Here is a 21,556-nt window from a genome sequence, read left to right as displayed (position 1 = left end):
TGGTCAAAGGCCTAAAAAAGGTCAACGTCTTTATTGTTGGTTTGGGTCGTTTTTTATAACTTCAACATTTACAACTGCTTCACCTCTTCATCCGTTGAGAACGTTTAACTCCTCCAATCATACATGGCCAATCCGGTTTAAGATTTTGTTTCGATTCACATAATTTTGACTTTCGCTTCTGTCACTAACATTGTATCATACATACGAAATTTACCATTTTAGTTTGTGCTGTTGTGGTATGAAAACGACAAAAACTAAACTTTGACCTTTCTTTAGGCCTTTCACCAAACTGGAAGATACCCAAAGGATCAAACCGAGTAGAGAATGTACTTGGTCTGAAATATATTCAAGAGACCCATCCGATTGCTATGGTTGACCTTGGTTGAATGTGAATCCAAATGCTGTATTAAGAAAAGTAATTCCATCGTGTGAAAGAGGATAGAAACTCATGAAATAAGCCTTCTTTGGCCGGAAAAATCTGTTCTTTTTGTACATACAACAAGCCAACCAGAGTACACTTTCCCATAAATAATCATGTCGCTCTCTCGGAGGTCGGTCTAAATCATAAGGTAAAAAGAAAGACATTGGACAATGGAACTGTGACTTTTCTAGAAGCATTGCTATTGTGAAGATCAGAAGTCGAACTCGCCTGTTGCCTGAAAAAGTAGATAGAATAGTTAGTACTATCGCTACCAGAATAGCACCAAGCTTATTTGGGAGGCACAGATTACTTTGTTGAAGAGAATATCCTTATCATTTATATGCATGATCCCGTCTTTCAGACTGCACTTCCACCTGCTCTTTGTGCGAGTCACCTAGTTACAACACCAAACAAGTCTTACTGTGAGAAAGAGTTACGTGCAGAGAAACACACCCGTAAATCTGTGTAGAGAAGAGTCATTACCTTGTCAAATTGAGCTAAAACCAGATGTTGTGTGTTCATATCCTCACCACTTTCTAGGTCGTCCAACTCGTCGTCATCATCATCTTCGTTCAACAGCTCTTCATCATCTTCAATAATGTCGTTTTGTACAGCAACAGGAGTGCTCGTTTGGATCTCTAACAAAGAGGGAATTTAGCAGATGATATTTTCATTACTTGAATTAAAACATCTTTCTTTGGCTTATCTTACCGTTTGGAGCAGGAGTCCTGGCCTCGTTAAACTCTTCACTGGGTCCTTGATAACTGTATATCTGCACCCCAGTAAATAAAAATTCATTGTTTTACTAGCAAAAGTAATTATTGTATATATTCACAGAAATTCTGATTACTCAATGAAAAGCTGAAGTATTCTTACATTTGGTGTGGACAACATTTCATCATAAGGGTCAGGCATTGGCCCATCAGCTTGAGGAATCTTCGATGATGAGCAGATGAAATCTCGTGGGATCTTTTTATTGCCAACATATGTTATCCGGAGTGCTTCACATTCAAAATTTGCCTGAAAAAATTGCTCCTACTAGATGTATCACTGAAATTTTCCTAAATACCTCATTCTTGAAAGTAATATTATCTGCTTACACACTGAGAACTTATAGATGCGCTTTTCTTTATGCAACTTAACCAGTTTTGAATTCATGTTATCTTCTTTTGGATGGCACTAATAAACTTGTGAAGTGGAAAATGAAGAGGAGTCTTCTCCATTACTTATTTTTCTAAGAACTGAAGGGAGCTAAGGACATTTTGTTTTACTCATGAGCGCTATTCCAAATGCAAATGTGCAGTTCTACACACACACACACACACCTTAGGGATAGCATCGCATGCACCATCCTGTTGAGGTATAGATCCACCATTTTGATAAGGTGCAGAAGAATCATCACGTTTTCGTTTACCGGAGGATGGCACAAATAAGTCCTGGACATATTCCAATTATAGATATTAGGTTATAATGTTAGCTATAATAGTCGACTTGAAAAATATGTCCACTGAGGAAGTAATTGAAATGGGCACTAATCAAATCAATCACGTAATTGCTACAACGAAGATAAGAACCCAAACAAAAAAATCCAAACTCACAATTCTTGATTTAGATGTTAAGTAGGAGTACCTGCGTAAACTGCTGATTAGAGTTTCCTCTCTCAGGCTCATCACGACCATCCACGTAAGCTAGCAACAGGTCAGACGTTTATATCCCAAACAACAAACTGATACCTAACGTACTGGCAAAACTAGTACTTACCAACATTGACATCAAGTCTGGGATTTGTCCACGGGGAAGGAGGTGGCTGCAATAGAGAACATATTCTCAATTTATGTCAACCAGAAAGAAACCAAAAAATATGAAGTCAACCATCTATTTTTGCCTCTGTAAATTCTATGAAAACACTTAGATAAGCAGTGTGGCACCCATACAGGAATTTTAATAAGAAGCAGAGCTCACCATATAAGGACTGGGTCTTCCTTTAATATCAGCGTTGCTTCCATTGTCAGTTCCAGGAGTTGGATAATCGCTTGAACCGGTAGGGATGTTATAAATGGAGGAGTTATCAGCAGTACCAGGAAGCGGCGTCGGAAGCGGAGTCTGCAATGGTGTCTGCTCAAACACAGAAAAACAAAACATTGCCAAAGACAATAAGGACTTATAGAAACAACATCTCAAGTGGAAAAGAAACCAATTGATAAAGCTAAAGCTCAATCACAGGATTCAAGACTAGCAGAGTGAGTTTTAATTACCGGAGGGAAGAGCATTTCAGCAGTGGGAGTCTCATACTCCTCAGTACCTTCATAAGGAACATTGAGATCATGAGTCAGTGGACCTCCAGGAGTTGGCTTCTGAGCCGATGACCTCTCGATTGGTCCATTCAAGACTCCAGCTTGCATCATTTTCGTCTCCCAAATCTACTCGGAGAACAACACACAGGTCCCAAATTAAGCTCCAGAAATAAAATAATGGAATCAAAAAGACAAGTAAAAATAGAGAGATGAATTCCCCAAAAACCCTAGTTGCATTGGATCAAATCCAAGCCACCCACATTGGCGAATCAACTAAAGATATTAAATTTGAATCATTTTGCAGCGATGAAAGACAAGTCTGATTGAAAACTTACTCCTTGAAGCTCACTGAGAACACTCTCCCCAGGGCCTCCGTTGTTAATGAACTCCTCTCGGACTTTGTTGACGACATCCTCAATAACTTGGATATACACAGCGCTCGTTGTAGTAGTTGTACCCATCCTTTTCTCCGCTTCTTCAATTTCCTAAATTTAATTCCGGCGAAAACCCCAAATTCGTTCTCCTGGAATCTGATATTATCAGAAGCAGCATTTTTAGGGTAAATTGCCCACAAAAATTGCCCAGAAGAAAACAAAAGAATCCACAAGCTCGTTAAGCTCACCTAGGGTTTGGCAGGAGGTGGGTCAGATGGGAATCTGGTCGAGATCGGCGACGAAACGTAAACAAAAGAAGAAGAAGAAGAACACAGAAGAGAGAGATCGATAAGTAGCGGTCAAGACAGAAAAAGCAGCGAAGAATAATATAAATAGGTTTGGATCAGATCGTGTCTCTACAATTACACGTGTCATCATCCCCGCTATTCATATTTTCTTTCCTTTTTCTCTCTTTTCATAATTTTATCTGAAATAGTAACAACTATATCTATATATCCTGAAATTTATAAATACCAAATCCGGGAAGCAATTATTCCTCTTTGGATTTGTCACAAAAAATTAAATTGACAATATAAAATCAAAAATAAAATTGTTACAAAAAAAAACATTAGTCAAAAAAAAAAAATTGTTATATCTACTCACACCTGGTTGACTTATGTAAGGATTTCCATTTATTCATCTCTAATAAAATCAAGAAAAAAAATGATACATTTGTAATAAGACCGATCGATGCGTTTGCCTCTTTGGTTTCAGTTACAAATCATAAAGATGATGATTGCAAGTGTGCAGATCAGCTTGGTGCGATAAGGATTTAAGCTTGCTGAATCTGTAGAAGGATCTAAGATGGGATCAATGTCATCAAAATCAGATGGCGACGGGGTCGAAAGCGAAGGAAGTAGAGTGAGATCAAACTCTTGTGCTTTCCCTTCTCTGCTAAAGCTCCATCCTGTTACATAATGATTACCCGTGATTTTTCCTGTGGATGCCGAGAACCCAACATACATTTTCTCGGACAAGAAAATCTCTGAAAGGTTCATCTTTCTCGACAAAAGAGGAAATTTAGGTTTAGATATGTCAAGAGGAGCCAATGTGACGTTGAGAAGCATTTCCCCTCCATTGTATTCGATCCAAGCCCGGATCGGGTCTTTACTCGAAAGCTTCAAGCTTATATTCTTGCTTTGCTTGTTGGAAAAGAATGCAGCTGGTGCAGATTCAACGGAGACCAAACCGTTCACGTCGATGCCTACGTGGTTATCGTCTACGTCAAGAAACTCGTTTGACTTCACCGTGTCGAATTCCACCGCGAGAATTCGGTTTGTGGAGTTCCCGTTGTTTGAAGTGTTGAAGAGACCGAGAAACTGGCTCGGCATGGCTTGGGTGAAATCCATGGACGGTGAGATCAGAAAGGTTAGGCCATGACCTGGTGCGTCGATTGAGAAAACGAAACTTGTGGAGAAAGAAAGCGAGTTTAATGATTTCGTCTTGTTGAAGGGTATGGGGAAGCCATAGAAAGCTTGACCCATTTGTCTCCTTGAGGTGTTTGTTAGCTCCAATATGCCACTTGGGAGGATCTTGGAGGATCCATACTTGAGAAGATTAGCTTCAAAAAATCCGTGGTAAAGAAATTTGGTTTCGTTTTGTTGACTTAGCACACAAGAAACGAGGCATAATTGGGTGATTATGGAAAGAGCTATTGATTTGTAAGCAAATGCCATTGATGGGCAATAGTAAGAAAGAGATGAAATGAAAGTATGTTTTGTTATGTGTGAAGTTGCTTGTCTGAATAGTTCTATCGTATATAGAGGCTTCATGGAAAATTAAAAAAAAAAAAAAAAAAAGTCTGGATCGACCATTAATCTCTTATTAAAACTTAGCACTAAACATTGTTATACTATTCGCAATAAACCAATCAGCTGCAAGTTCGAAACTTGACTTTTTATCAGCTCGAAATTTGTTTGTCGGCACAAAAGGAAATCATCTAAAATTTCTTAATTAATTATGGAGAATCCGTATATTGTTTAAAAAGCTATGTATAAAGGCTTGTAAATTAATTCTAAGTAAAAGACCTATTAAGAGGATTAGCACATAAGACATACAATTCCAAAAAAAAATTATGATGTTGAAATGTTCAAGTCTTAGTTATAGCTGATCGTGATGATAAGTCGTAGGACCTAACTTGTGGAGATGAATAGAATCATCCCAAACTAGCAAACAATAAAGTAGATTCAGACAAGGTTTTTGGGGAAATATACGTGCAAGTAAGAATCCAATACCTATTTGGTTCATACATTATAAAAACAAAAGAAAATAATTGATCTCAGACAAGTCATCACTTTAAGTAATTAACAAATCTGTATAATCAACAAGCGGCTAAAGTATGAGTATTATTGAGAACTTAAAACTCATTAAAATGCAAATGACTAGGATAATCAGAGGTCTAATATAATTAAGTACGTGCACCCAACAATCCAACCCAAATCACACAAGCTGATAGATATATACTACTATTGGCTAAGAAAAAAAAGGGAAACCATGCCGTCTAGCCAGTGGCGGATCCAGAAAATTATTTTATCCGGGGTAATAATATTAAATTATTATTTTATTATTTTTTAAATAAAATTATATCAGTTAAAAACATTTGATTAGTTTTTTCAAGTTAAGATAAGTAATAAAATTTTGTTTTATTAATAGAACATAGGAAATATAAACAAAATTAAGTTTTTGTATTGTATTTGTATGATATTTTAATATTATACACAATACAAAAAGTGTATCTCAGAAGAAAATAAGATAATGGGGGCAAAAAAATATTTTAGCAGGAGCATACTTAATAACACATGTAAAATAACATTAATCTGACAAAACTTACCCGTGGCAAGTGTCCCGGTTTACCGTAACATACATCCGCCCTTGCGTCTAGCTATAGTGTTAACATCACCGTACTAATAAAAAAGCGTAAATATAACTCTTAAAGATAAAAGACCTCTTAATTTGGTCAAATGAAAAACGAAATGGGCAAGTTGAGATATTATATATTTATATGTGTGTTCATAACAAAGCTTTCGTGTTGTTTTTTCCCCTTAGGCTAAAAGTTTTCGAATATACAAATTTTGGCTGGACGAAAATAATTACTTTCGTTTTCCCTTTTGATACGGCCCGTAAGATGTCGTTGTTACGTCAACGTTTATCATTGGACGATGATTTAGATATAATATCGATGGACCCGGCCCATCATCTTGAGTTTTGTCTCCAATGATTGATTGATAAACTATCTACTAACTTTGTGTCTGCTCCACATAATTCTCTTCACTTCAATCTAAGCTCCTTCATACGTACGAGGATATCAATGGCTGGAGCAGAGCAAAGCCAGAGATGGAGCCTTAAGGGCAAGACCGCACTTGTAACCGGTGGAACCAAAGGGATCGGGTTCGTATATATATAAGCTCCAAAATCTTTCCATATTTTCTTGAAATCAATTCTACTTTATTTTAATATCTGTTTCTTGAATCAAATAGGCATGGTGTAGTAGAGGAACTTGCAGGATTCGGGGCAGTGATACATACTTGTGCTAGAGATGAATCTCAGCTTAATGAGTGTTTGAGCAAATGGAAAAAGAAAGGTTTTCAAGTCAGTGGTTCAGTCTGTGACGTAACTTTGAGAACAGAGAGAGAGAACTTGATGCAGACCGTGTCTTCAATGTTTGGTGGCAAACTCGACATACTCGTAAGTTAATCTTTATATACTCTTTATCAAATGACTCAAAAAATCTTGATTTAATGTAATGTTTTGATTAATAGATAAACAACGTGGGATCGATTCGGGCAAAGCCGACGGTAGATTTTACAGCAGAGGATTTCTCGTTTCATATTTCGACCAACTTAGAATCTGCTTACCATCTGAGTCAGCTTGCACATCCTCTTCTTAAGACTTCAGGAAGTGGGAACATTGTGTTCATGTCTTCTGTTGCTGGAGTTGTATCGTTTACTGTTAGCTCCCTCTACTCTGCAACAAAAGGTAACAAAAACACCTCTCTGTTTACATTAATAGTTTTCACATGTCAATGCAAAGCAAAGGCACTTGAAACAATCTAAGGCCTTGATGTGCGTGTGTGTGACATTAGGGGCGATGAATCAGCTAGCAAGGAATCTGGCATGCGAGTGGGCTAGTGATGGCATAAGGACTAATGCTGTGGCTCCTGGAGTCATTGCAACTCCTCTAGCTGGAGCTGTGAGATACTAACTATGCTACATATCCTCCAAGAATCATCACTCTTTCTTGCCTTTGATGATATATTGAAAACTTTGATGATGCTCTTTAGGTGTATGATGATGCGTTCAAGAAGGTGATGATATCTAGAAAGCCATTGGGGCGTTTTGGGGAGCCAGAAGAAGTAGCCTCGGTCGTGGCTTTTCTATGTATGCCTGCAGCTTCTTACATAACTGGTCAGACCATTTGTGTAGATGGAGGTCTCTCTGTCAATGGCTTCTCGTATCAGCCACAAGGTTAAATCCAATGTCCAAAAAAGCAAAAAAAACTCGAACTTTATTAATAAGTATCATCTTAGACGCATCTAAACGTATGGTCAATAGTGATACAGACAAGAATGATCACAATTTATATAAGTAAAATAAAAAAAAGTGTTATTGTGTCCTGATCTTATCATAAAATTCACGCCTTCTCTGAGTTCTCTCATATTTCTGTATAAGGCTTGTAGATGAATTCTAAGTAAAAGTTCTAACATATTCGCTCAAAAGGCATACAATTCCATAAAAAAAACTATAATGTTGAACTGCTCAAGTTAGTTTAGCTGATCGTGATGTTAAGTCGCAAGGACCTAACTTTGTTTTGAGATGGATATAAACATCCCAAACTAGCATACAATAAAAGAAAAGAAAAGAAAAGAAAAAGAAACAGAAGAAAATAATTGATCTCAGACAAGTCATCACTTTAAGTAAGATAACAAATGTGTATTATCAACAACCGGCTAAATGTGAGTATTATTGTGATCTTATCAAAAACTCACTAAAATGCAAAATGATAGGATCATCAGAGATACTTCTTTAGTATTTTATATGTTGTGAAGACACGGGCCTAAGATTCGTTGTTACGTAGACGACGATTTTGGATCCGCTTGAGTGTTGAGACAATGACCCGGCCCAACTTCTTGAGTTTATTTTTATCTCCAATGACTGATGATCATTCAACTTTATGTTTGCTCCACTTGTTCTCTTCTTCATTCTGAGCTCTTCAGGCGCCGTAGGAGAGCAATGTCTGGAGCAGAGCAAAGCCACAGATGGAGCCTTAAGGGCAAGACCGCACTTGTAACCGGTGGAACCAAAGGAATTGGGTTTGTATATAAGCTCCAAAATCTTTTCAGATCTTCCTGAAAGCATTCTACTATTATTTTAACCTCTGTTTCTTGAACAAAACAGGCATGCTGTAATAGAGGAACTTGCAGGATTTGGAGCAGTGATACATACCTGTGCCAGAGATGAATCTCAACTTAATGAGTGTTTAACAAAATGGCAAAAGAAGGGTTTCCAAGTCACTGGTTCAGTCTGTGACGCATCTGTGAGAACAGAGAGAGAGAGCCTAATGCAGACTGTGTCTTCAATGTTTGGTGGCAAGCTCGATATTCTCGTACGTTAATCTTTTGTGTACTCTTTATCAGTGACCTAAAATCTTTATTTAATGTAATAATTTGATTATTAGATAAACAATGTGGGAGCAATTCGGTCAAAGCCTACGTTGGATTATACAGCAGATGATTTCTCATTTCATATTTCGACCAACTTAGAATCTGCTTATCATTTGAGCCAGCTTGCACATCCTCTGCTTAAGACTTCAGGATGTGGGAACATTGTGTTCATGTCTTCTATTGCTGGAGTTGTATCGCTTTCTGTTGGCTCCATCTACTCTGCAACAAAAGGTACTATACTAAATTCTTGAAGAACACAAAAACACCTCTCTGTTTCTTTTTATCTTTCGATAGTTTCACATGTAAATACAAAGCCATAAACTGGGTCTTGAAACAGTTTATGTGTGTGTGTGTGTATGACATTAGGGGCGATGAATCAGCTAGCAAGGAATCTGGCATGCGAGTGGGCTAGTGACGGCATTAGGGTTAATGCTTTGGCTCCTGCAGTTATTACAACTCCTCTAGCTGCAGCTGTGAGATACAAACTATACTACACTTCCTCCAAGAATCATCTCTATGTCTTGCCTTGGCTGATCTCTTGACTTTGATGATGATCTTTAGGTGTATGATGATGAGTTCAAGAAGGTGGTAGTATCTAGAAAGCCATTGGGGCGTTTCGGAGAGCCCGAAGAAGTAGCTTCCGTCGTGGCTTTTCTATGTATGCCTGCAGCTTCATATATAACTGGTCAGACCATCTGTGTAGATGGAGGTCTCTCTGTCAATGGCTTCTCGTACCAGCCACAAGGTTAAATCCAATGTCCAATAAAGATGGTCTAATGGCTTTAATTTCTTCCATCTCATTCTTGCTTCTTTCGAACAAAGACCTACTACTCTCTGTCAATGCTTTTTTTTTTTTTTGGTTTGTTAATGGGAAAGGGCATTTAATTGAAACCCAAACAAATATTTAGTATTTTTTTTTTTCCTCTTTAAACGCATATTTAAATAACGAGAATGATCACTATTTAAATAAATATGTAAAATAAAGAGTGGTATTTTGTTTTCCCATCCAAAATAATACGGTTTTATCCTGACCGGCTGACCCATGACCATATCTATCATCTATCATATACAAATACACGCCTTATCTCTTATTTCTGAAGTCGATTTTGACGCGCCGGCAATAATAAGAAAGAGACGAAAGGCTGTATTGTTATGTGTGAAGTTGTTTGTCTGAAACTCTGAATTATTCTATCGTATATAGACGCTTCATGGAAACTACAAATTAAAAAAAATCTCGACCACTAGCTAAACTATCTCTATATATACTCCACCATAATAAGTATACTGTATTAGGATTATTTTTCTCTTGTTATATTGTAGAGGCACGGGGGCCTTAAGATTGGTTGTTATGTACATGGACGATTTGGATCCTCTTGAGTCTGAGATATTCCTGATGGATCCGGCCCAACATCTTGAGTTTGACTTTTTATCTCCAGTGATATGATTGATTGATGATCAATCAACTTTGTGAGTTTGTGCTCCACTTAATTCTCTTTACTTTTCATCTAAGCTCCTTTATACGTAGAAGAGCAATGTCTGGAGCAGAGCAAAGCCACAGATGGAGCCTTAAGGCCAAGACCGCTCTTGTAACCGGGGGAACCAAAGGGATCGGGTTCGTATACTATCCTGACTACGCTCCACAATCTTTCCATATTTTCTTAATTTAATCTCTGTTTCTTGAACCAAACAGGCATGCTATAGTAGAGGAGCTTGCAGGATTCGGAGCAGTGATACATACTTGTGCCAGAGATGAATCTCAGCTTAATGAGTGTTTGAGCAAATGGAAAAATAAGGGTATTCAAGTCACTGGCTCAGTCTGTGACGTATCTTTGAGAACAGAGAGAGAGAACTTAATGCAGACTGTGTCTTCAATGTTTGGTGGGAAGCTCGACATTTTCGTACGTTAATTCTTTACATTCCTATATATTAATTACCCAAAATCTTGATTTTAACTAATGTCATGTTTTGATTATTAGATAAATAATGTTGGAGCGATTCGGCCAAAGCCGACGGTGGATTGTACAGCAGAGGATTTCTCGTTTCATATTTCGACAAACTTAGAATCTGCTTATCATCTGAGTCAGCTTGCACATCCTCTGCTTAAGACTTCAGGGTGTGGGAACATTGTGTTCATGTCTTCTGTTGCTGGAGTTGTATCGCTTACTTTTAGCTCCATCTACTCTGCAACAAAAGGTAATGTATCTACTAAAAATTATTGAAGAGAACAAAGACCTATGTGCTTAAACTTATAGGTCTGTTGGCTCCATCTACTCTGCAACTCTGTTTGTGTGTGTGTGTGTGACATAGGAGCGATGAATCAGCTAGCAAGGAATCTGGCATGTGAATGGGCTAGTGACGGTATAAGGGCTAATGCTGTGGCTCCTGCAGGCATTGCGACTCATATAGTTGGAGCTGTGAGATACAAACTACTATGCTACAGTTTCTTCCATCTCTCCTTATTGACTTTGCTGATCCCTTGACTTTGATGATAATCTTTAGGTGTATGATGATGAGTTCGTAAAGGCGTTTGTGTCTAGAAAGCCATTAGGGCGTTTGGGAGAGCCCGAAGAAGTAGCCTCGCTTGTGGCTTTTCTATGTATGCCTGCAGCTTCTTACATAACTGGTCAAACCATATGTGTAGATGGAGGTCTCACTGTCAATGGCTTCTCGTATCAGCCACAAGGTTAAATCCAATGTCCCAAAAACAAACAAAACTCAACTTTATATAATAAGTTTCAATGTCGAGACTTGTCACGTACGTTATATTGGCTAAGTCACCGCTGAAGCATAGAGAAGCAGAATATATTGGCTTTTCTTCTATCTTATATCTGCTTTTTTTATGAGATAAGTACTATTTTCCTCTGAAACGCGTCTAGACCTATATGTGACCATAGAATCTTATCGTTATGGTTAATTTCTAGCTCGGTTTTGATCAAAATCTAATACTATAATTCAGGAAACTTACATGACCTGAATTTGGGTTTTGCTTTAAAGTATGTGCTAGTGTGCCACCCCTACTGACAACAGTGATACAAACAAGAGTGATCAAAATTAAAATATGTAAAATCAAAAGTGGTATTTTGTCCTCCCATCCAAAATAATACGATTTTATCCTGATCCAGACCACATCTCTCTGCAACTCTGTTTACACAACATATGTGCGTTATCTCATATTTCTGACGTGTTTTCAATTTTTTCGGCTTCTATCAGCTTTTCATGCCACCAGTACTGGATGCCGCATGGCCGCATGTTCAACCTTTTCTATTACTGAATAAATACATATCTTGATGGCAATTTATATTGAAATCATATTAATTCTTTTAGAAATAAATCCCCAAAAATAAAATAAAAAATCTTATAATTGTTGTTTTAAAACAATATTTTGCTCTTTTGCTTCTCTTATAATGTTAGACCGGTCTTGTGAGTACTAAAGTATATATAATAGGAGACTTCAAACTTCAGAAAATATCTAAGGCGAATCTTTCCAGATCTATCAGCTATATAGTCTACAGAAACCTATAATTTGTAATTTCAAATAAAGGAAAGGTGTTTCATAAATCAGATCAATCTTGCAACATAAACTAGCTAGTTATTATGATAAAAGCACAAAGTTTTGGTTCGAACTATTTTATAATACCCTAACTTATCACTATATAATTCAACATTAGTTAAGCAGTACCCCATATTTTATTCAAAACGTGTATCCACCACCCCTACCCTAACTACATAGTTGTCACGATACAATAAAATGTAAATTAGCTTCTTCTTCTTTTTTTTCTTTTAACTTTTTTACTTTTATTTCAAATTCTAATCTATGTTCAAACGTTCAGCGAACCTGAAAGTGAAATTAAACGAGAAGTGGTGCAAAAAAAATAGAAATTAAATGACCACATAAGTACAAGACCATGGATGTATCGTAGGCCGAAGTCGAGGTGCATGCCACCATGCACACTAAGCTTTAGATATTTCTACTAAAATAATACCATCTTTATCAAATCGTATTATAATATTAAGGTCATGATAACTCATACGCTATATTCCAAAAACAGAAACTGAATGATTTTGTCACATACCAATGATTCTAGCAGCTTCATGATCAGAATAGGGACTCAATTCAATTAAAGTGTGATTTTGGATGGAATCGGTGGGTACACGAACGAGGGCCCCGTTTAACCCTCTACAAATTTCATTGTAACGAATTTGAGATTACGGTAACACTCATCACAATTATTTTACTATAGTTTCTGATGATCTTATTCACAATGATGTGTATTCACTTTTTTTTTCCCAAAAATCTCGTCTTTTACCTTATTGCTAGATGAGTAAAAACTGTTGGTTCATGATTAAAGTAAGATTTAGACTACATCGTGTGTTTTATAAGGGTTGTGATGAAACCAATAGACGGAAAAAATTGTAGGTGGCAGTGGTACATCAATTAATGTTTGCTTTGAATGGGGTGGATCGGATGTAATTTAATGGAAGTATCGATCTCCATGAAGACGACTAATAGAAGAGTACTGCCTAGATATGACATGAGCATGAAAATACACTGTAGATGTTTTTTATTTTTATGATAAAGGTATATGGATCTCAAAATATTTGTTGTTGAACAAATGATTCGGAAATGGAAATGGGTATCAGTTATGTTGATTTCTGCTAGCATGCATATATTTTATCCGTAATTAATCACTTGAATTAAAGCAATAACTGTCCAAAATTTATTGAAAGCAACGGCTTTTGAATTAGTGCCAGACAAAATCTTTCATAAATTAGCGATAAAAAAGTTTAGATGCAATTGCATGATATTGTTGCTACTTGCTAATGATATCATTCTTATCTACAGCGTTTGTTTGGGAGCGAGATTTTTCCATTTTTCCACTTTTTAAAAAAAACAGCGAATAGAAATGTGGTACGTGGATGAAAGAAGGTCTTAATGTGGGTCGAAAAACTCTATCTGAAGTCGATCCCAACTAGCTAGCGCCCCAACACTAATATATATATGCTCAAAACGAAACATAAAAGACGATTGTCCGGCGAGAAAAAAGGAAACATGCAAAGGATTGCTGCTAAATCAATTAGTAGCATTTTTTTAAGTCGAGACACATTAAAGATGTTGTTGTCATGTGACCTTTTTGAGAGTGAGACTGTGAGAGACAAAGCGACCTAACTTCACTGCAAACACTAGTAGTCAGTAAAAAAAAATATCCAACGTAATGAGAGCTACGATGGTAACACGTGTACGGTGGAGAAAAACTGAGCCCTCAGATTCTCTAATAAAGTTTAGCGGGTCCCCCAGTCGCCGTAATTGAACAAAAAGGAAAAAAAAAAACGTTGAGATAAATAAATGGTTGGGCCACTTCTTCACCAAAAAAAGCCTTTTTTGTTTTTGTTTTTATTTATTTATTTTATAATTAAAAATTGAATAATGGCTTTAACGGTTAACAAAACTCCTAAATCCTAATTCCAAGGCAATTACGTGTCCTCTGTACGGCTTTCTCTTGCTAACTTTCTTCTACTTCATCATAGTGACTACTTTACTAACTGATGAGGCCTTAATTTTTTAGTAATATAGATTTTGTTTGTTTAAGTAATCATGAATGTAACTACTACAGGTGAACAGATGAGATTTAGTTGCGTGAAATCTCGTGCTTATTATAACAAATCCCACTTAGTGAAGACAGATTTGTTATATTCAATACTATAACTGTTCTCTTAATTATATACGCTGTAGTTTAAAATCTTGGTCTCCGTACTCTAAAATCTGAATTATTAAAATGGATATGCTGAACACTATATATATTTTTTGAGTGCTGAGAATCTTTGTGGATCTTAACTCTTTTAAGTAATCCGAATTCAAATCTAAGCTTCCCCGACAAATCAAATATATACTAATTTATTAGAGATACGGATAAAATCATATGCACTGACTAACTCTACTCGTTAGTCTCTTTTCTTTTCATTGATTATGTATGTTAGGTAATCATGAATAAACTGTAAAAACTTCTTCAATATTTCCATCAGACTGGTGTTATACACAGACAGGTAATATATGATCACAAACAAGTACTACTGTACTTTGAAACTGACTTAAAAAACCATATAAATAACCGCCTTTGATTTTTTGATTTTTTTTTTGTGCAATCAACTTATTATAATAGGCATCTATATATATTTGTGGTAAATTGGTAATGCAAGATTTTAATTAATTGGGAGTATTTTGAAGATACAACGTATAAAAAGATCAGTAATTTTTAGCGAGCCTTTGATACATTGCAAATTCACACAGTGCATATATTAATATATAGCCGTTGTCTTAGGAGAATAGTCTCGGTCCATATTACCATATATATAGTGATATAGATAGTATTCAACAAATTAACAGATGTTCTGTAGTAAAGTAAAAAAAAAAAAAAAGAGAATTTTAATATGAAAAGTTAACATACGTGTCTAAAAGTAACCTAATTGTAGTTACACACACTTCTTCACAGTATATAATTAAGAAGGTGTTGGGGCTAGAAACAACAATTAGAAGAATAAGTTTGTAAAATGAGATCTGGGCAGACTTTCGGTACAAACCGACTTAGAACTATGAAAAACAACGAATTGGACTTTTGTATTCACTTTTTCTATTGATTCGCTCTGAGCTTGATTACATGTGTTGTGTCCTTCACATTCATCTGCTATTTAAACTAAAATTCCTCAAAACCCTTCCTCAACGTCTCGCTGCAATCTCGGTTCTCCAATCCCGATTTCTTCTCCAGGTTGACTTCGTCCTCCTGCTCGGGTTTTTCTCCATGGGCCCTTACTGGGCCTCTTTTCCTGGCCTGCGCGTACGCCCTAATGGGCTTATTTGGTGGGCCTTATGATCGTCGAAACCCAACACCAACAATTGTCCCCCAGCCTTTTAACCTATTTTTCGGAGGGTTGGAAGGCGAATATCCAGAGAATCTTTCATGTCGTTTCGGTTTCGCGATCTTCCTCGGGGAAGGCTCAATGAATCTCGGCTTCCGAGATCTTCGTGATGATTACCCCTCTCTCCTAGCCCGGCTTATGGACAGCGGGAAATGTTCCCCGGGCACTTAATTTGTGAACTCCGTATAATTCACTAAAAATTTGCTATTTGGGGATGAAGTCCTTTGAGGTTTTCCAAATTGGGTAGTGAAATCTTATTTGCTTTCACGTGAGGTCGTGGGGTGCGGACTGTTAGCTAGAGCTGTGTTGACCTTGTTGTTTTTTTTTGTTTTTGATGAAGTGTTCGAAAAAGCTTGAAACGGTTGCAAGACAGTGCGAAATTCGCATGTGCTGTTTGGTGTCGTAGGTACGTTTATTTGTAGGCAATTTCGTCGCGCCGTTAGAAAGAGTTATTGTTTGTTGATTTGGTATATTTGGTAACGGTGCACCAGGTCATGGTAAAATTCGCGTTTTATTTGGAAAGATTTTGCGGAGCGGATCGAGTTGGGAAGGTGGCTGCGCTCAGGATATTGAGCTGCCTACGTACCCCGTAAGGGGATCAAGCCAGGTCGTAGTTCGATTATTATGGATACCTCTTAGAAGTATTTTTTGAGGTTCATGACGTTCCAAGGCCGGAGCTCGGCTTTACCGTTGCTCTCGTCTACGAGGCGATATACGCCATTGCGAACGACCTCGGTGATACGGAAAGGTCCTTCCCATTTGGTTCCCATTTTGCCGGCGTTCTTTTCTTTTCTGTGATCGAACATTCGACGGAGTACTCGGTCCCCGACGGCGAAACGCCGAGGTCGGATCTTCGAGTTATAGAAGCGAGCGATGGCATTCTGGTAATTTTGAACTCGCACGTAGGCTTGTTCTCTCTTCTCGTCGATGACGTCGAGGTGATCGCGCAGCGCTTCGCTATTTTCCTCCTCATTCTCGGGGGAAACAGCTCGGCGAATACTGCCTATGGTAACTTCTGCCGGTATTACGGCCTCAATTCCGTAGGCTAAGGAGAACGCGGTCTCGCCCGTGCTGCCACGCGGCGTAGTTCGGGTGGCCCACAATACTCCGGGGAGCTGAGCGTCCCAGCCTGACTTCGCGGCGCTCAGACGGCGCTTGAGGCTGTGCAGGATCAATTTGTTGGCTGCTTCGGCCTGCCCGTTTCCTTGGGGGTACCGGGGGGTAGACGGGGTTAGTCGTATACCCCATGTGTCGCAAAACTTTTGAACCACAGCGGACACCAAGTTCGTCCCGTTATCAGTTACGATCTCGTAGGGGATTCCGTGTCGACACACCACGTTTTTCCAGAGAAAATCCTTTACGTGTTCACCCGTGATGGACTGGTAGGATTCGGCCTCGATCCATTTAGTAAAGTAATAGGTCACAACCAGTAGGTTAGTAACGCGTCGTTTTCCCGACTGTTCGAGGGGTCCGATGGCATCCATCGACCACCGCATGAAGGGGTAAGGAGCGGAGACCGAGCTCATTAGCTCAGCGGGCTGATTGATCAGAGGTGCGTGTCGTTGGCAGGGATCACACTTTCTAGCGTGCTCGTCGCAGTCCGCGAGCATGGTTGGCCAAAAGTATCCTTGCCGTTTGATTCTGAGGGCCAGTGATCGTCCTCCGGAGTGGTTTCCGCAGGGACCCTCGTGGGCGTCCCTCATGATGCTAAGGGTTTCGTCCCCGTGCACGCACCTGAGGTATGGTCCGGAGATACACCGCTTGTATAACTCCTCGCCGATGATACAGAACCGCGCGCTCTGAGCTTTGAGCTTACGCGCTTGCCATCGATCCTTTGGTGCGGTCCCACTTGTGATATAATCACGAATTGGGACTCGCCAGTCCGTTTCGGGTTCCGCTTCTTGCTCGTCTTCGGAGATAAGATCGTCCAAGAGCTCGTCGTCCCGATCAGGTACTTGTTCAGGTTCTCCCGAGTGGGGACCGGATCCGGCTAGGACCTGGTTAATGCTCTGAGCCTTAACTGGGATAGAGATACTTGGTTGACCTATTCCCTCGACGGGTATGATTCGTTTGACCGAAGGGTCGAAGGTGGAAGCCAGCGCGGCGAGGGCGTCGGCGGCTGAATTCTCTCCCCGGGGAATTTTGGTGAGTTCGAACGTTGAGAACTGCTCGGCCATTGATCGAACGACTTGGAGATAAGCGCCCATCCGCTCACAATTCGTGTCGTAGCTCCCATGGAACTGACCGGTTACGAGCTGCGAGTCGCTGAATGCAGCGAGCTCTTTGACTCCCACACCTAATGCCAGCCGGAGTCCGGCTATTAGGGCCTTGTACTCAGCCTCGTTGTTCGAGGCTACGAACCCGAGTCGGAAGGACTGTTCCATTATTTCGTTGGTCGGGGATATGAGTCGGATTCCGATTCTGCACCCCTGTCTGGACGATGCTCCGTCCACGTATAGCGACCATCTCTCGGAGGCGTTCCCGGTATTTTCGTTGGTCGTGGCGAGTTCGATGGCGAAATCGGCGAGGACTTGCGACTTGGCGCAGGTGCGTGGCCGGTATTCGATATCGTATTCGCTGAGTTCTATGGCCCATTTGGCTAACCTGCCGGACTGGCTAGGACTGTGAAGGATGGTCCGAATGGGTTGGGACGTCATCACTACGATCGTGTGCGACTGGAAATAAGGGCGCAGTTTGCGAGCCGACATCACGACTGCTAGTGCCAGCTTTTCCATAGCGGGGTATCGCATTTCAGCGTCAACAAGGGTCTTGCTGGCGTAATAGACGGGTTTCTGTTTCCCCTCGTGCTCTCGTACCAATACCCCGCTTACCGCGGAGTCGGATACGGCGATATAGAGGAAGAGGTGTTCCCCATCCGCAGGCTTCGACAGGACAGGGGGTTCAGTGAGGTACTTTTTTAATTCTTGGAATGCCTCTTCACACTTGTCGTCCCACTCGAATTTCCGATTGCCCTTAAGCAACTGGTAGAATGGGAGGCAACGGTCTGTAGACCGCGCAATGAATCGGTTCAGGGCGGCTATCCGCCCTGTTAACCTCTGGACCTCCCGAGTTGTCCTTGGCGAAGGCATTTCGAGGAATGTTGCAATTTGTTTTGAATACGCTTCGATCCCACGTTCTGTGACCAGATACCCAAGGAATTCTCCCGACGCGACACCGAACGTGCACTTGGTCGGGTTGAGCTTCATTCCATACAGGTTTAGTATTTTGAAGCATTCTTTGAGCTGAGGAATATGATCCTGCTCGCGCATTGACTTGACGAGCATATCGTCGATGTAAACTTCCATGGTTTTTCCAAGATGCTCGGCGAACATCTTGTTGACTAACCTCTGGTAGGTTGCTCCTGCGTTTTTAAGTCCGAAAGGCATTACTTTGTAGCAATAGGTGCCTCGGTCCGTGATGAACGCGGTCTTTTCCTGGTCGGCGGGGTCCATCAAGATTTGATTATACCCCGAGAAGGCGTCCATAAAGGAGAGAGTCTCGTGTCCGGCGGTTGCCTCGACCAGTCGATCGATATGAGGAAGCGGATAATTGTCCTTCGGACAGGCTTTGTTGAGATCTTTGAAGTCAATGCAGATCCGCCATTTCCCGTTTTTCTTTTTGACCACTACGGGGTTGGCTAGCCACTCGGCGTACTGGACCTCGCGGATAGACCCTATTTTCAATAGTCGATCCACCTCGTCGTTCACTGCTTTCGCCCTTTCGGGGCCGAGCTTACGACGCTTCTGTTTTATGGGTTTGTAGGTGGGGTCGATGTTGAGCTGGTGAGAAGTCACGCTAATGTCGATTCCTTTCATGTCCGATGAGGACCAGGCGAAGGTGTTGTGATTCCGACCCAGAAACTGGATCAGGTCGTTCCTTGTACTAGGTTTGAGATCGACCCCGATTCCAACGCATCGTTCCGGGTGCCCTTCCATGATTGGGACCTGATCGACCTTGGTCATTACGAGTCCGCGCGAGGCGGGATCTGTGCGCTTAACGAGCTGTCTTGATTCCAGCTCGTCAGCGATCATTAATTGCTATTGGTCAGATTTTTTGATCGGATCGTAGCCGCTTCTGTAACACTGTCTTGAGGTTCGTTGGCTACCGTAGATGGTGGCAATTCCGCCCCGTGACGGGAACTTCACACATTGGTGGTACGTTGACGGGACCGCCTTCATCCCATATAACCAAGGTCTGCCGAGGATAGCGTTGAAGGGGGCGGGACGATCGACGACCACGAAGTCGACGAGACGTCGTACCCCACGGGCTTCCACTATGAGGGAAATGGTGCCCTTAGCTAAGCTCGTGTCGCCGGCGAACCCGGTGAGCGGGGTTTTGGCCCCTTTTAGCTCGGAATCAGGATAACCCATCCGCCTAAAAGCATCGTAGAACAAGAGATCGACGGAGCTCCCGGTGTCGATCATTATTCTGGAGAGCTCGCATCCCCCGACGTCTAACCTTACGATTAGAGCGTCGTCGTGGGGTTTATCCAGGTCCGTGGTTTCGCTTTCCTAAAACGTAATCTCGTAGTCCGGGTCTGAGCGGGGTTTCCGTTCACGATGGTAACTATCGACCCTACGTTGGTAGGCCTTGATCGAATTAACTGAGTTACGACATAAGGAGGATCCTCCCGTGATGAAGTCGACTCTATGAGTCGGATTTGACTCTTTGAAACATCGGGAGATGAACGGGCGGAAGCTCGCGAGCCTCCGGGGAGCCGGAGGCGGGGTAAATACCGAGCCGGGGGAGGTACGGCAAAGAGAGAGTCCTTTGAACACCAGGTCAATGCGTTTCTTTGGGGCTGGAGGGGGGGAAGATCCCTCGGCCTCGTCGGTCCTTTCGCGCTTAGCTGCGGCTTCTTTGGTAGTGGCGTTGGCTTCTCTCGCCCTTTCTCCCTCTTTTTCGAGGTCGATTTCGCCGAGCTCTCCCGCTTCGTGCTTCCGCGCGAGGAGACGTCCCACGGTTCTGCACTCTTCAGTCGAGTGTCCGCGTATTTTGTGATACTTGCAGAATTTCTCGGGATCGAAGTTCGGGTTTTTTTACTTTGGGTGCGGAGTCAACCGCGAAAGCATGCAAACCAGACTCAAACGGCTCCTTCCGGAGAGTCTTTTTGGGAGGATTGTACGGTGCTTTTGATGACTTATGGATCTCGGCCAGAGTGGCCTGCTCCTCCTCTGCTCGGGCGAAATTAATCGACCTATGGAGTGCGTCGTCGAGCGACGGGGGTTGTCGAACGGTGAGCTCTTCGCGGAATTTCGAGGTGTACCATAAGCCATGCCGAAGGGCTGCCAGGACAACCTCGTCGTTTAGGTTGGTTATCCTGGCTTTGGTTGACTTGAAGCGATTGATGTAATCGCGGAGCGGTTCGTCTTTTTCTTGGACGTGAAGCCAAAGGTCTGATTCGGTCACCTTAGCTTGGAAAAAGACTGAATACTGCTTCAAAAATACCGAGGCGAGCTGATCGAACTGTCAATGGAGTTAGATTCCAAAGAGGCGAACCATTCCAACGCCGGTCCCACCAGGTTCTCGGCGAAGTAACGGCAGTAGCCGGCTTCACACTCGTCGTCGGTGAGATAAGCTTTTGTTATGGCTAATCTGAAAGCTCGGAGGTGCGCTCCCGGGTCCGTTATGCCCGCGTATTCGGGAAGGCGGAGCTTGCCCACGTCACGAAGGCGAACCTTCGCGATTCGGTCTGTGAACGGGGTACGCCTTGTTTCGGCGATCACGCGATCGATGTCTGGGGCTGCGCTTGTTGCCAGGTGCACCTTAGAGCGGATTTGGGCCATCTCGGCGCTTGCCTTATTCATGTACTCGGTTAGGAACTGCGCGCTGAATG

General features: G+C 41.1%; 5 protein-coding genes and 1 pseudogene across 9 annotated transcripts; 3 read left to right on the top strand and 3 right to left on the bottom strand.

Annotated features, from left to right (window-relative positions):
* Nucleotides 1-429: 429 nt before the first annotated feature.
* LOC104754914 (transcription initiation factor IIA large subunit-like) lies at nt 430-3,589 on the bottom strand. 4 transcript variants are annotated; one of them, XM_010477204.3, is made up of 12 exons: nt 3,338-3,589; nt 3,051-3,245; nt 2,677-2,841; nt 2,384-2,536; nt 2,183-2,228; nt 2,051-2,109; nt 1,747-1,857; nt 1,298-1,441; nt 1,133-1,193; nt 905-1,059; nt 732-815; nt 430-656 (listed from the first exon to the last, which is right to left on the bottom strand). In XM_010477204.3, the coding sequence occupies exons 2-12, from the start codon at nt 3,174-3,176 to the stop codon at nt 633-635; spliced, it is 1,128 nt and encodes a 375-aa protein (XP_010475506.1). In that variant the 5' UTR covers nt 3,177-3,245; nt 3,338-3,589; the 3' UTR covers nt 430-632. The 4 variants fall into 4 exon arrangements, with proteins under 4 accessions (XP_010475506.1, XP_087350868.1, XP_019094752.1 ...); XM_087494742.1 differs by having other exon boundaries at nt 3,051-3,238; nt 3,338-3,450; XM_019239207.2 differs by lacking the exon at nt 430-656 and having other exon boundaries at nt 671-815; nt 3,338-3,453.
* A 260-nt stretch (nt 3,590-3,849) lies between these two features.
* On the bottom strand, nt 3,850-4,637 carry LOC104759106 (putative inactive L-type lectin-domain containing receptor kinase III.1 pseudogene; annotated as a pseudogene).
* A 1,537-nt stretch (nt 4,638-6,174) lies between these two features.
* Nucleotides 6,175-7,762, top strand: LOC104754913 (tropinone reductase homolog At1g07440-like). Its single transcript, XM_010477203.2, has 5 exons — nt 6,175-6,536; nt 6,626-6,833; nt 6,908-7,124; nt 7,231-7,337; nt 7,429-7,762. Exons 1-5 carry the CDS (start codon nt 6,457-6,459, stop codon nt 7,615-7,617), a joined length of 801 nt encoding a protein of 266 aa, XP_010475505.1. The 5' UTR covers nt 6,175-6,456; the 3' UTR covers nt 7,618-7,762.
* A 226-nt stretch (nt 7,763-7,988) lies between these two features.
* LOC104754912 (tropinone reductase homolog At1g07440) lies at nt 7,989-9,709 on the top strand. 2 transcript variants are annotated; one of them, XM_010477200.3, is made up of 5 exons: nt 7,989-8,457; nt 8,543-8,750; nt 8,823-9,039; nt 9,175-9,281; nt 9,370-9,709. In XM_010477200.3, the coding sequence occupies exons 1-5, from the start codon at nt 8,303-8,305 to the stop codon at nt 9,556-9,558; spliced, it is 876 nt and encodes a 291-aa protein (XP_010475502.1). In that variant the 5' UTR covers nt 7,989-8,302; the 3' UTR covers nt 9,559-9,709. The 2 variants fall into 2 exon arrangements, with proteins under 2 accessions (XP_010475502.1, XP_087350869.1); XM_087494743.1 differs by having other exon boundaries at nt 8,216-8,457; nt 8,931-9,039.
* A 120-nt stretch (nt 9,710-9,829) lies between these two features.
* LOC104754911 (tropinone reductase homolog At1g07440-like) lies at nt 9,830-11,675 on the top strand. The gene is made up of 5 exons (XM_010477199.2): nt 9,830-10,420; nt 10,499-10,706; nt 10,785-11,001; nt 11,116-11,222; nt 11,308-11,675. Exons 1-5 carry the CDS (start codon nt 10,260-10,262, stop codon nt 11,494-11,496), a joined length of 882 nt encoding a protein of 293 aa, XP_010475501.1. The 5' UTR covers nt 9,830-10,259; the 3' UTR covers nt 11,497-11,675.
* Nucleotides 11,676-19,757: 8,082 nt separating this feature from the next.
* LOC147923283 (uncharacterized) lies at nt 19,758-20,144 on the bottom strand. Its single transcript, XM_087495216.1, has one exon. The coding sequence runs from the start codon at nt 20,142-20,144 to the stop codon at nt 19,758-19,760; it is 387 nt and encodes a 128-aa protein (XP_087351342.1).
* Nucleotides 20,145-21,556: the final 1,412 nt, after the last annotated feature.

This window comes from Camelina sativa, chromosome 17, assembly GCF_030686135.1.
Source record: "Camelina sativa cultivar CO46 ecotype springtype chromosome 17, ASM3068613v1".
In the NCBI taxonomy this organism is placed as follows: Eukaryota; Viridiplantae; Streptophyta; class Magnoliopsida; order Brassicales; family Brassicaceae; genus Camelina; species Camelina sativa.
This window is presented reverse-complemented; position numbering and strand designations above follow the sequence as displayed.